At 38.0% G+C, this 13,159-nt stretch overlaps 1 protein-coding gene across 1 annotated transcript in view; it reads left to right on the top strand.

Annotated features, from left to right (window-relative positions):
- Positions 1–12,798, top strand: part of CAND1 (cullin associated and neddylation dissociated 1) — a 26,514-nt gene extending 13,716 nt beyond the window's left edge. The window contains 8 exon segments of the mRNA XM_060279645.1: positions 2–103; positions 106–297; positions 1,615–3,108; positions 5,808–5,903; positions 7,223–7,392; positions 8,344–8,508; positions 9,512–9,619; positions 10,265–12,798. Of these exon segments, the coding sequence (XP_060135628.1) occupies positions 2–103; positions 106–297; positions 1,615–3,108; positions 5,808–5,903; positions 7,223–7,392; positions 8,344–8,508; positions 9,512–9,619; positions 10,265–10,489 (2,552 nt within the window). The 3' untranslated portion in view covers positions 10,490–12,798.
- The last annotated feature ends 361 nt before the right edge of the window (positions 12,799–13,159 follow it).

The following is a 13,159-nucleotide window of genomic DNA, read 5'->3' on the forward strand; positions in this document are numbered from 1 at the left end:
AATCTGCTGGGCTTTCTGCAAAGTGCCAAAAGTTTACTTCTGTCTGAACGTCTGTGGTCCTCATATTTACTTAAGAATCACACAAAACCTGTAGGCTTGTTTATATAAAAAAACGCTAACTGCTGACCATTGTAACAAGTATATAATAATTACAGGTTCCCAACATTGTTAAAGCCTTGCACAAACAGATGAAGGAGAAGAGTGTGAAGACTCGTCAGTGTTGTTTTAACATGCTAACAGAGTTGGTCAATGTGTTGCCTGGGGCTCTCACACAGCATATTCCTGTACTTGTCCCAGGTATGAAAAATATATATTGGATTGGGATTTATTTAGGTAATTTGTATACTGCTTAACATATTTAACCAAAATATTTTAAGCGGTTTACAGAGAAAACTCTTTAAATTCACTTGTTAACATTTTGTAAAGTTTTAACCTTGATATCTGGTAGTGCTTTGAAGCATGCTTATATATTTTGCATAGAAGTGGCACATTAATTAGAATTTTGGTTCTCATGTAATGTACTATGTGTAATGTACTTTTACCAAGCTTTCTACAACATTTGCTTGTTCTCTATTGAATTTATTCCTGTACATTGCAACTGGAGTTCCTTGAGAAAGATATTCAGATAGAAGAGATGCTAATAATAGGTATTTCTGTTATGGCTGGGAATACAGTCGTACCTTGGAAGTTGAACGGAATCCGTTCCGGAAGTCCGTTCAGTTTCCAAAACATTTGAAAACCAAAGCTCCTGCAGCCAATTGGAAGCCCCTACGGGCGTTTGGCTTCCAAACAGTTATTTCTGGGTTTGCGGCATTTGGGAGCCAAAACATTTGAGAACTAAGCTGTTTGAAAACCAAGGTATGACTATAACTTAGATACTACTTGCAGTTTTTTATCTGTGGTTTCAAATACAACATAAAATGCATACAGAATAATGATTTGAAATGGTATGAGAGATGGAAATAATGTGAAAAATATAACCAGGATCAGGGAAGGAATAATGCAAGTCACATTGTTTTTAGCAAGATTGTAGACCTTTATTGTGATTGGAGACAATATGCAAGTGTCATTAAACTAGAAAAACCAGTGTGCATCCAAAGCATAAAATACCTAGTGGCAAGCATCCAAACATGAATAGGATTAGGTCCAGGAACCATTTTGTCCTCCCTGCTTTATTCTCTCTATCAAACCATATTATTTTAGTAGCACAAATTTTTTAGATTGGGTGGCTGCTGCTAAGCTATTGTAAAATCGCTTTACTGTTAGGTTGTGAAAGAGCAGAAACAGGCCCAAGGAAGCTCTGATTTTGAAGGATTGCTGGTGTGGTTACAGTTAGACGCAAAACCTAGATTGGGTTAATGGGATTTGGATAAAAGGCTATGTTTGGAAAGATGAGTTCCGAGTAAAAAAACTGAACCAAGAGGAGGTCCAAAATTAGACAAAAATTTCGCTCTTAATGAAAAATATTGGATAAACCATCAATCACCTTTTCCTAGCTCTGCACTACTTAAGTACTGTATAAGTTCAGAAACTTACTGGTTTGTACCTGCTTTAAATCAGTGAATGTGCTTCAGATACACAATTGTGTCAATTAACTCTTTATTCTTCTTACAGGGATAATTTTTTCATTGAATGACAAATCAAGTTCTTCTAATCTGAAGATAGATGCTTTATCGTGTTTGTATGTGATCCTCTGCAATCACACACCCCAAGTTTTTCACCCTCATGTTCAAGCATTGGTGCCTCCTGTTGTGGCATGCGTTGGAGACCCATTTTATAAAATAACATCTGAGGCGCTGTTGGTTACCCAGCAGCTTGTGAAAGTCATTCGGCCTCTGGATCAGCCTTCTTCTTTTGATGCAAGCCCTTACATCAAAGATTTGTTTACATGTACAATCAAGAGACTCAAAGCTGCTGATATTGACCAGGAAGTAAAAGAGAGGGCAATCTCCTGTATGGGTCAAATCATTTGCAGTCTCGGCGACAATCTTGGCTCTGACCTTCCTAGTACACTTCAGATCTTCTTAGAGAGACTAAAAAACGAGATCACTCGGCTAACCACTGTGAAGGCTTTGACTCTGATAGCTGGTTCTCCACTGAAGATAGATCTGAGGCCAGTTCTAGGAGAAGGTGTTCCTATTCTTGCTTCTTTCCTCCGAAAGAACCAGCGAGCTCTGAAACTAGGAACTCTTTCTGCTTTAGATATATTAATCAAAAACTACAGTGACAGCTTGACAGCTGCTATGATTGATGCTGTCCTGGATGAGCTTCCACCTCTCATCAGTGAGAGTGATATGCATGTGTCACAAATGGCCATTAGTTTTCTGACCACCCTTGCTAAAGTTTATCCTTCTTCTCTCTCGAAAATCAGTGGCTCCATACTGAATGAACTTATTGGACTAGTGAGGTCACCATTATTGCAGGGTGGAGCACTTAGTGCCATGCTAGAATTTTTCCAAGCTCTGGTTGTGACTGGAACAAGTAACTTAGGATATATGGACTTATTGCGTATGTTAACAGGCCCAGTGTACTCTCAGAGTACAGCACTTACTCACAAGCAGTCTTATTATTCCATTGCCAAATGTGTAGCTGCCCTTACACGAGCATGCCCTAAAGAGGGACCAGCAGTAGTAGGTCAGTTTATTCAAGATGTTAAGAACTCAAGGTCAACAGATTCCATCCGTCTCCTTGCTTTGCTTTCTCTTGGGGAAGTTGGACACCACATTGACTTAAGTGGACAAATAGAGCTAAAATCTGTAATATTAGAAGCATTCTCCTCTCCAAGTGAAGAAGTGAAATCAGCAGCTTCTTACGCATTGGGCAGCATCAGTGTTGGCAATCTTCCTGAATACCTCCCATTTGTCTTACAAGAAATTACTAGTCAACCTAAAAGGCAATACCTTCTGCTCCATTCCTTGAAGGAGATAATTAGCTCCGCAACAGTGCAAGGCCTCAAACCATATGTGGAGAGCATCTGGTCTTTGCTCCTGAAACACTGTGAGTGTGCAGAAGAGGGTACCAGAAATGTTGTTGCTGAATGCTTGGGGAAGCTTACTTTAATAGACCCAGAGACTCTGCTACCGCGCCTTAAAGGATATTTGCTTTCAGGTTTGTAAACTTTTAATATCTTCATGTACTGTGTTGGGATACCACCTACAACTAATTTCTCCATAATGGTCCTATTCAATTGTAATAGTTTCAGACTGGAGTAAATTGATTGTGGATTTGATAGAAGAGAAGGATTTATTCGGTGCGTGTCTTAAACAGAAATTGTAACTTAGAAACTGAAAACTAAGTTATGTTTTGCGGGTAATAATTAGAAAATGTCACCCACTTAAGAGGGAAGTATTATAAGGGTTTTTAGACCAATTTAAAAGCACTGTACAAATAATATTACACAGAGATGATCTATTTAATATTGTCCTGCCAACAGGATTGCAGCAAGGGTAGTTTGAGATCAGTCAAAGTGATATTGATACTGACAGATAGAAATTAATTACCTATGTCCATATATTTTTGTGGAACCCCCTTATGTCCAGCTGTTGATTCTATTCCACCGTTTTTGTCTATTCTGATCATCTTTGATTCATCTGGGTGACATTTTAGCTATGTGATTACCAGTACTTATGGAGATAAAAAGAAAACCAAGGGCAGGAAGTCTTCAGCCTACCATTAGCGAAAAAGGTTTGCTAATTCCATGTGCTACAGTTCTTATCGTAATAGAACAATTGGCCATTGCTGCCTAGACCATTCTAGTGGAACACATTTCTAGTAGATCTGTGGCCCATTTTTTAAATTGAATTATTCAAACAGAAGCAAATACAATATAAGCTAAATAATAAAAACCAAGACAATATGTTCTGTGCATACAAGTGGAGCGGGGGAATGGTTAGTGATCCAGGCCAGTGCTCAGACATTCAAGCAAATAAATGTGTAAAATGAGTTCAGATATCAGATAATTTCCCATCTTTTTTGTGCTTTTGGAAGGTCACCAGCTGAGTTCTGTCCCTGTATGATAGGGGGAGTAGACCTCTTCAAATATTGAAGTGTTAGATGTTTAGCCACTACAAATGCCCTTAAAAAGAAGTCAAATTGTCCTGTTAGGTTCCAAAGGACTTGTACATAATTCAGCAAAACATTAAAATCTGAAAACCTAAGGTATTCAAAACCAGATTTATGTGGCTGCTGTGCTGTAGCCCTATTTTGTTCGGAATAGGGTTGCAGATTTAAATAAAATTCATTTTAAAAGGGGATCAGACAAATTCATGGAGGAGTGGCTATTAGTCATGATGTATCATAGCCAGTATATCACTGTGTACCGCTTCTTGGGGATGACAAGCAGGCAAGTGAAGTCCTTATGGGCTTCTCATAGACATCTCAATGACCACTGTGAGAACAAGATGTTGGGCCTTTGGTCTGATCCAGCAAAGGTTCATTTTATGTTGCTGTATCATACTGCAGAACCATATGGATGATAATAGTAAGCAGAGTAAAAAACCAGAGTTAAAATTTTAACTTGGCTATCAAGCTTACTGGATGACGTTGGGTCAGTCACCATTTCTCAACTTATTTCACAAGATGATCATTATGTACCTGAGCAATTTGAAGAAAGAGCAAAGTTAAAAACATCAGAGTTGGTGGCTATCACTACAAAATCCATAGCTTAGCTATGATTGGTGTGGTGAGGTGCTTCCATTGTCTAAATAGGACAAGCCAAAAGTCTATGCTTGCTCCTAACTTACTTTCTTATTTGAAACATGATTAATTAGCTGCTCTGGAAACTGTTCAATAGGCCTATGCTTTGGGGTGTGCATGTCAAAGGCACAAAATTCATTATTTGCTTATAGAAAAAAAAATCAAGGTTAGAATTCTTTGTTGGATATATATCCTTCATTGTTTAAATATGTCCCTAGAACAACTTGCTAGATATGAATTACATAAGAACAAAAAAGAGAGGTGTAAAAACAGTAACTAGAAAAAAGGAAACAATGTATTGAGGATAAAATATCCTGAGAAAATATGGACTGAAGTTGGCAATGCTGCTATTATTATTGAGATGGTATGTTGTGATTAAACATTTAAAACAAATACTGTAAAATACATAACTTTTTGCACTCAACTTTGAATGTTTTTAACAACTTGAACCCCATGACATTCCTGCAGTGTATCTGTAAAACTGTTGTGTTAAATTGACAACTTCAATTTGGAAAGGGGGTTCTTAGCAGAACTGCTACTATAATATACACTAGACTAGGCTTAACATGCAAAGAACCTAATTTTGTGTTGCATCAAGTATACCTGCTTGACTAATTTAAGTCTATTGATTTCAGTGGATTGTATCCAGCATTTGTCTTACCCACTGAAACTAATGGACCCAACTAACTGAAGTCATTTGATTTCAAGTAGGCCAACTCAATGTTTGACATAGGTGGAGACAGCCCTCTGAGAACTGACCTGTTTATATTTGTTTTTCTTAATTACCCGGAGTGATTGCCCCTTGTGACTGGTAAACTGCTTTTGAATTTAACATTAGGAACCTTTCAAATTCTGCTTGTAATTTGGCATGGGGAGGGCAGCTGTTGAAAAAAAAATATTAACTGGATTTGTGTGGTTCATTTGTGTAGTGAGTAGTTTTTTGAATCCTCACTAAGGAAAATGCTACAGGATGAATGATGTATTAATAAAATACTAGTATTTTAAAAAGTTTTCATTGTTATTAATAATCATGATGTTTTTGTAATTGCATACTACAGCATGGGACAATGAGGACATTGTTCAAGCATTCTGGTTAATTTTTTTGTTATTAGGATCATCATATGCTCGAAGTTCAGTGGTCACTGCTGTGAAGTTCACAATCTCTGACCATCCACAGCCCATAGACCCATTATTAAAGAATTGTATAGGTAAGTGAAATTGCAGTCATTTCAAGCAGTGCATTTTACCATGAGATAACATACTTCTGTGTGTGCATGTGAATATGTTTAAAAAGGTCAGTATTCTAGGTATCAGTGTCAAATGTAGCCTTTTGAGGTCTGGGGGAAAAGAAGGTGACTCAAGTACTTGAGATTTTCCTAGCAAAGGATAATACTTCCCTTGTAGATGGAAGCAGGGATTCTCCCAGCTTAAAGCAAACTTTGTTTAAACATGCTCATTAATTTCTGTATTGTCTATAAATTTATTCAAAGCTATGTCCAGTATTAGTGTAGCACAACAAATGTTCGCTCAAAGATGCTGTAATAAAAATTGAGACTAGGTTGTGTAGGTGCAGTATAATCGCTGCAGTCTATGATTGAGGCTTTTTGTGGAGTCATTGAATTCTACATAGTCTTTTTTTTTAAAAAAACAAACCCAGCCTTTTGTGGCTGGGAAAGGGGATACTTTCTGATATGGTAGCTGGAAAAATCTTATTCCTTATACATGTTTTACATTTCCTGTATGGTTTCTTTGAAACATGCTTTTCCCTTAAATTGGAGAAGTAATTTCTTAAAGTCCTGAAACAGGCCTGTCTGAGCCTATGAGCTGTGAAAACTGAAGGTGTCAGTTTTCAGATTTGCTTAATTATGCCACTCATAGAGGAACTGGGGGTGGGGTGGGGGAAGATTGTACAGTGGTACCTCATGTTATGCACCATCCCCTTACGAATGCTGCGGAAGTAGATGCCCCTTGTTGCAAGCTTTGCCTCGAGATGCGAGCAGAAGTCGCGGCCCGGCAGTAGCGGGAGGCGCCATTCGAGAAAGCACGTCTCATGTTATGAGTGGTTTCCTGTTAGGAACGGACCTCTGGAATGGATTAAGTACGTAACACGAAGTACCACTGTACACATGAAGTTCTCAAAAACTGCTCACAAACTTGATGAATTATCAGAGTAAATTGGTTGTTCAAAAGGTAAATATGCATTGGAATGCTAATTGCTGCCTTACTTTACAAAAATGTAGGCAAACCAGATAGTACAAAGTAACAGTTATGTTTTTGCAACATGTCGTAAGAGGAAATGTATAAGGAAAGTGAGACTCACTTTTTATTTATAGTGAGTGTATTGTTGTTTGTCACCTGTAGCCCCTTTCTCCCCCCCCCATGAGATGACATACTAATCCAACCTCTCCTAATTCATGGCCCCACCTTTTACAAACATCAAGTGGGCAGGGAGAAGCTAGTGGGAAGTTCAAAAGTGGCAAATATTGAACAGGAGCATATGCTGATAACTTTCTTTAAACGATTGCAGGTGACTTTTTGAAAACATTGGAAGATCCAGATCTTAATGTGAGACGAGTAGCTCTGGTAACATTTAATTCAGCAGCACACAATAAACCATCACTAATAAGGGACCTTTTAGATACTGTGCTTCCACATCTTTATAATGAAACAAAAGTGAGAAAGGAACTAATAAGAGAGGTATGTAATCCACTAAGCAGTGGTGTTTAGAATAGCTAATGTTTTCTGTTTTAAGTACTTCTGTGTTCAGATCCTCGTGCAAGTTCAGGCAACTGTTTTCTGTACTGATTAGGTGGCTAACTAAAGCTGGGTCCCTCTGGAAAGTTTTGCGTATGAGTGCTTTTACCTAGAATCATTGAAGAAACTATCATAACATTTAATATGATGATAGGAGTTAGAGAGACCATAAGTTTACCTTGAGTGAGGTACATACATGAAATATAATTTGAAAACTGCCATATTGTATTGAATTTCAATAAACATCTTTCATAGTACCAGAAATGAAAATACAGGGAAGGTATTGAGCTACTGGAATAAAGAGCAATGCAAAATGTTTTGTGTTCACTACGTGCATAGTTACAAAGGGAGCCAAGCCAAATGAGTCATGTCCCAGAATCTCTTAACAAGTCATATAGGTTTTCCCATACTATCAGCCCCAATTTAATTTTAATGTGATTCATCTTATTGCAGAATTGTGGGCATACAGAGTGTAACTTGCAAATTCAAAACCTACTCTTAATTGTGAAGGGAAATTCCATGTTGACATATTAAATCTGATGCTAAAAATGATTTTGATGCAAGTTATTATTTTGTATGATACACAAAAGATGTATCTCATAAAAGCTAGGCAAATGTAAGAACATAATTTTGAAAACTGATGTTTGCTTGCTGCTTAAAAACCAGATAAATAGTGGCAGATGGTGGGTTTCATGGCTTGGGACATGGAAACTTACTGTTGTCAGAATGCACACAACTTCCATCAGCTTGACTTGAAGGACAGTGAATATGGCCTCTTGTTTTAAGAACTTTTCCTTGAGGCCATAATGCTCCTTAGTATTTAGTAGAGTATTTACTAACAACTGATAACTAAATGTATTCAGTGTGTTTAACAATTTCTGATCTGATTTGCAGGTTGAAATGGGGCCATTTAAGCATACAGTTGATGATGGTCTTGATATTAGAAAGGCAGCTTTTGAGTGTATGTACACTCTGTTAGATAGCTGCCTTGATAGGCTAGACATCTTTGAATTCTTAAACCATGTGGAAGATGGTTTGAAGGATCACTATGATATTAAGGTTAGTGCTTGTTATTTGCTTATATGTGTATATATACACACACATACATATGCATATACATATACGAATGCAGGTGTTTCTAAGCTAGTTGCTGAACAATTGTAATAAAACAGTAAAAAAATGGGAAGGTGGTATTGGTTTGCTACAAAAATGAATGGAAGATTTTTCTACCTTTTATTCTGCCCTCAAAGTAAGCACCTAATTCCTTGTCAGGGTGATAGCCAGTTGTGGTTATCCTACTTGCTGAACAAGTTTCTGTTTGTGCAAACATGATTTCCCCTTCCTATTCCCCTGTGTCCAGCCTCTCTGCACCACCACAGTCTGCTCTGGAGGAGCACCTAGGGGGGACAGCAAAGGAAAGGAAGTCAAAGTCTATTGCTGCTTTTCTTTTCCCTGATTTTGTGCTATTAAATAGAAACTGTTTTTCTTAAGGACAATTCCTTCTACTGGAAATAACCATTGGTAGTCCAGAGGCTTCCAACAATATGAATTACAGCATATTATCAGCTTTGATATGCCATTGCTTCCAGTTCAGCATGAATTTGACCAGGGGTCAGCAAACTTTTTCAGTAGGGCCGGTCCACTGTCCCTCAGATCTTGTGGTGGGCCGGACTATATTTTGAAAAAAATATATGAACGAATTCCTATGCCCCACAAATAACCCAAAGATGCATTTTAAATAAAAGGACACATTCTACTCATGTAAAAACGTGCTGATTCCCGAACCGTCTACGGGCCGGATTGAGAAGGCGATTGGGCCGCATCCGGCCCCCGGCCTTAGTGTGGGGACCCCTGAATTTGACTAATAAAGACAACATTCAAATGATTGGTTTGGTGGTGGGGAAACATCAAAAAATATAGTCAAGAGCATATGGATAATCTCCTGGATACTGCTTTTTCTCCCTATACTTGAGTCACAGTTAGATTTTCTGATACTTAAAATCTGTTCTTAGCAGTGGCTAAAACTTCGTTATTTATTCAATTTCTATTTCTTCTTAACCAGATGCTAACATTTTTAATGCTGGTGAGACTGTCTACCCTATGTCCAAGTGCAGTTTTGCAGAGGCTGGATAGACTGGTTGAACCCTTACGTGCTACATGTACAACCAAGGTATTGTGTGAATTGAATTGGTTTGAATTAACCTGCAGGATAATTGTAAAGTATAGTCTCTCACAGATAGATAGATAGATAGATAGATAGATAGATAGATAGATAGATAGATAGATAGATAGATAGATAGATAAACTTTCTCAACATGCTGTTTCTCTATTTCACCCAGTTTTTTCTCTGATCATATTTTGTAAGCACCTTTTATATGTGGCTTGTGGTCCTGTCCGTTCAGAGGTTTCTTCACCCATGTGTTACCTTAAGAAACTTTCAGTTATTTCAGTTTATACCTAGGAATAGTCTTGCTTGAAGCAAAAGCAAGAAGTGTGCTTTAGATAGAAGAAAGAGAAGCCTGATTTCTAGCAGAGTGCTTTTGTGGCTGTGTGATGGCACTTTAGCTTTAATCTTGAGGCTTGTCTAGACAATGTTGTCAGGGGTAAATAGTTCAGTAGTTAGTGAATCTCTTAAGTTGTCCACTATTATATAAGGCTACTAGACATTTCATGCATTCTTGTTTAGTATTCACTGTTCTGCTGTCACTCAGCAAGTGGACATACTATCTGATGCGGGTTTGCAAAGATTTGAATAGCTTTCTAGATTGATTTTACTGTTGAATTTATATAATATGTATCTTTTTTAACTAAACAGGTAAAAGCAAATTCTGTGAAGCAGGAATTTGAAAAGCAAGATGAACTGAAGCGATCTGCCATGAGAGCAGTAGCGGCACTATTAACCATTCCAGAAGCAGAAAAGAGTCCACTGATGAGCGAATTTCAGTCACAGATAAGCTCTAATCCTGAGCTTGCAGCCATTTTTGAAAGCATCCAGAAAGATTCATCGTCCACTAATTTGGAATCAATGGACACTAGTTAGATACTCAGAATGGGAACCATTAATTTGAACCATACAATGCACTGAATTGACAAGTTAAAAGCAAACATACAGAAAAGTATCTAATATTCACAATGTTCCATTTTACCTTTATGGAGACAGTTTGGCTATTTCCCATTGTTGCTTTTTTAGCATTTATTCCAGAAATATGTATTTCCATAACTCAAAAGTTGTAAACCACTCAAGTTTTAGTGGATTTGGACACACATTAAATAGAAATAAAAGGTTAAAACGCATGGTGTATGGAAATAGATTCCAACATCTGTTTGCCCTGTAATGTTTAGGATTAAAAGTTTAAAAATTTGTGACCATGATTTTCCTTTTCCTTTTTTCTTGATATAAAAATCTTCTGTGTTTTTGTATAACTTTTGTCTTTCTGTTTCAGCTACATGAATTGATTTGGCTGGCAGTTTAAAAATTGTGTAAGACTTATTATCTTGCAGAGGTCTTGGGCACAGTTTAAAAAATGCCTACATGTCCTTTTTAAAGGTGTGGGAGTAATCAGTTCCCTGTTGTGCACACTAATTTTGCATGAACAAGTTTACAAATATATGTTATGTGTAAAATAGTATGTGCCGTTTATTAATAATTAAGTTCAAATGAGTACTGTTCAAATGAGTACTGTTGTATCACTGCAATTTTAAGGTGTCAATCCTTTCCATAGCAAACTCAGGTGATTAAGTTTGGAAGAGAAATGGGGATATCCAAAAATAAGATGGTGTTTTCTATACTTACCCTAGGTATATCAAGGTATTTAAATTTGTAAACTAAATTTTTTTTTTAAGCCACAGACAGAAGATAAATTGCTTGAGCAGAACTTTTGAGCTTCTAGTATCAGTGCTTGTGATACTTGAGCCTATAGCTGTGGGGAATGGTCTAAAGCAGGCATAGGCAACCTTGGCTCTCCAGATGTTTTGAAACGACAACTCCCATCTTCCCTGACCACTGGCCCTCCTAGCTAGGGATCATCGGAGTTGTAGTCCAAAAACCGCTGGAGACCCAAGTTTGGGAAACAGTTTTAAAGAAACAGGAGACTATGTCTGTCAGTGAAGTTCATGATTGACAGCACATGACAAATTAAATTATGTGGTGGTAAAAAGGGGGGTCATTAAAATACCATTCAGAAAATATTTTTTAATAATGGTGGGCACAGGATAACTACTGGATAAAATGAAATTCTTCAGCAATACTTCTATTTCACATACTGCAAAGGTGAAGGATCTGGGCCCAGCCTTAGGCAATCCTAGAAAGGGTAGAATTAATAGCTTGGCTAATAAGAGATACTATTGAATGAAGTTCATGGGAGGAGAGTTTCCTGTTCCCTTCTTGCCCCTGCCATCACCTGAACCCCTCCCTCAATATTGGTTCAATTTTATGTGGTTTTCTCCTTAGTAATCTTCAACCCATACAATATTTTCAAGAGATGCTTTTGTGGAGTACAGGAGACCAGAAATTTTCCTTTTGTGAACTTACTTTACCCTAGGTTCCGTGCCCATAGCAACTGGAAAAACTGGATTTACTTGGGAAAAACCCTTCTACTTCATTATTCTACGGCCAGTGTTCATATTTACTGCTAGAAAGATAGAAGCAGGAAACTTAGAAATTAATAGAAAGAAAAAGGGTATTTTCCTCCCATCTTAAGCCTTGCACTGTTTTGGCAAATAGTAGCAACCTGTTACATAGGAGTAGATGGACAATGGAAGACTATGTTCGAGTAAATTCATTGTGAGCTTTCTGACATGTATGTTCTTGTTGCCTATGTTCTCTGAGCCCTCTAAAGGTTCTCAGTATAGTAAAATGGAAAAAAAAGTTGCATCATAAGAAACTCTAGGTAGTGGGTTCTAAGAATAATAAGCACTAAGTAGCAAATGGGTATTTTACTGAAACTAACGGACAAAAAATGCTTAACAGGTGCTGAAATTCAAGTGGAGTCCAGACTTGCCAGTGGTGGGTCAGATAAACTGGTTTTCCTACAAACTGACACAAGCCTTCTGTTAGATAGCAGAATTCCGAGCACAATTCAAACTTGGTTCTGACCTTTAAAGCCCTAAATGGCTTCGGCCCAGTATAGCTAAAGGAGCATCTTCACCCCCATCATTCAGCCCGGACACTGAGGTCCAGCTCTGAGGGCCTTCTGACGGTTCCCTCCCTGCGAGAAGTGAAGTTACAGGGAACCAGTCAGAGGAACTTTTTGGTTGGTTGTGGCGCCTGCCCTGTGGAACGCCTTCCCATCAGATGTCAAAGAAATAAACAACTATCTGACATTTAGAAGACATCTGAAGGCAGCCCTGTTTAGGGAAGATTACTGTATAAGGATTGATGTTTTTATTATGTTTTTTGATATGTTGTAAGCCGCCCAGAGTGGGCGGGGAAACCCAGCCAGATGGGTGGGGTATAAATATGATGATGATACTCTGCCGACAATTATGATGACTAGATCACCTCCATTTAGATGAGCAGAATGCTAAATCCAGGCACATGTACTGGGACATTGATGGAGGATTTTGGCTGTCCCAGTGACCACAAATCTCCCTGGAGAATCTTGACACCAGTTAAGAGATTGCTTTCCACCAGCTGTGCCATAGAAAAGTTGGGCAATAGAGTACACTCAAGTATGCACACAGAACCTCCAGTCTACTGGTCCCCAGCACC

This window comes from Zootoca vivipara, chromosome 10 (genome assembly GCF_963506605.1).
Source record: "Zootoca vivipara chromosome 10, rZooViv1.1, whole genome shotgun sequence".
Classification (NCBI taxonomy): Eukaryota; Metazoa; Chordata; class Lepidosauria; order Squamata; family Lacertidae; genus Zootoca; species Zootoca vivipara.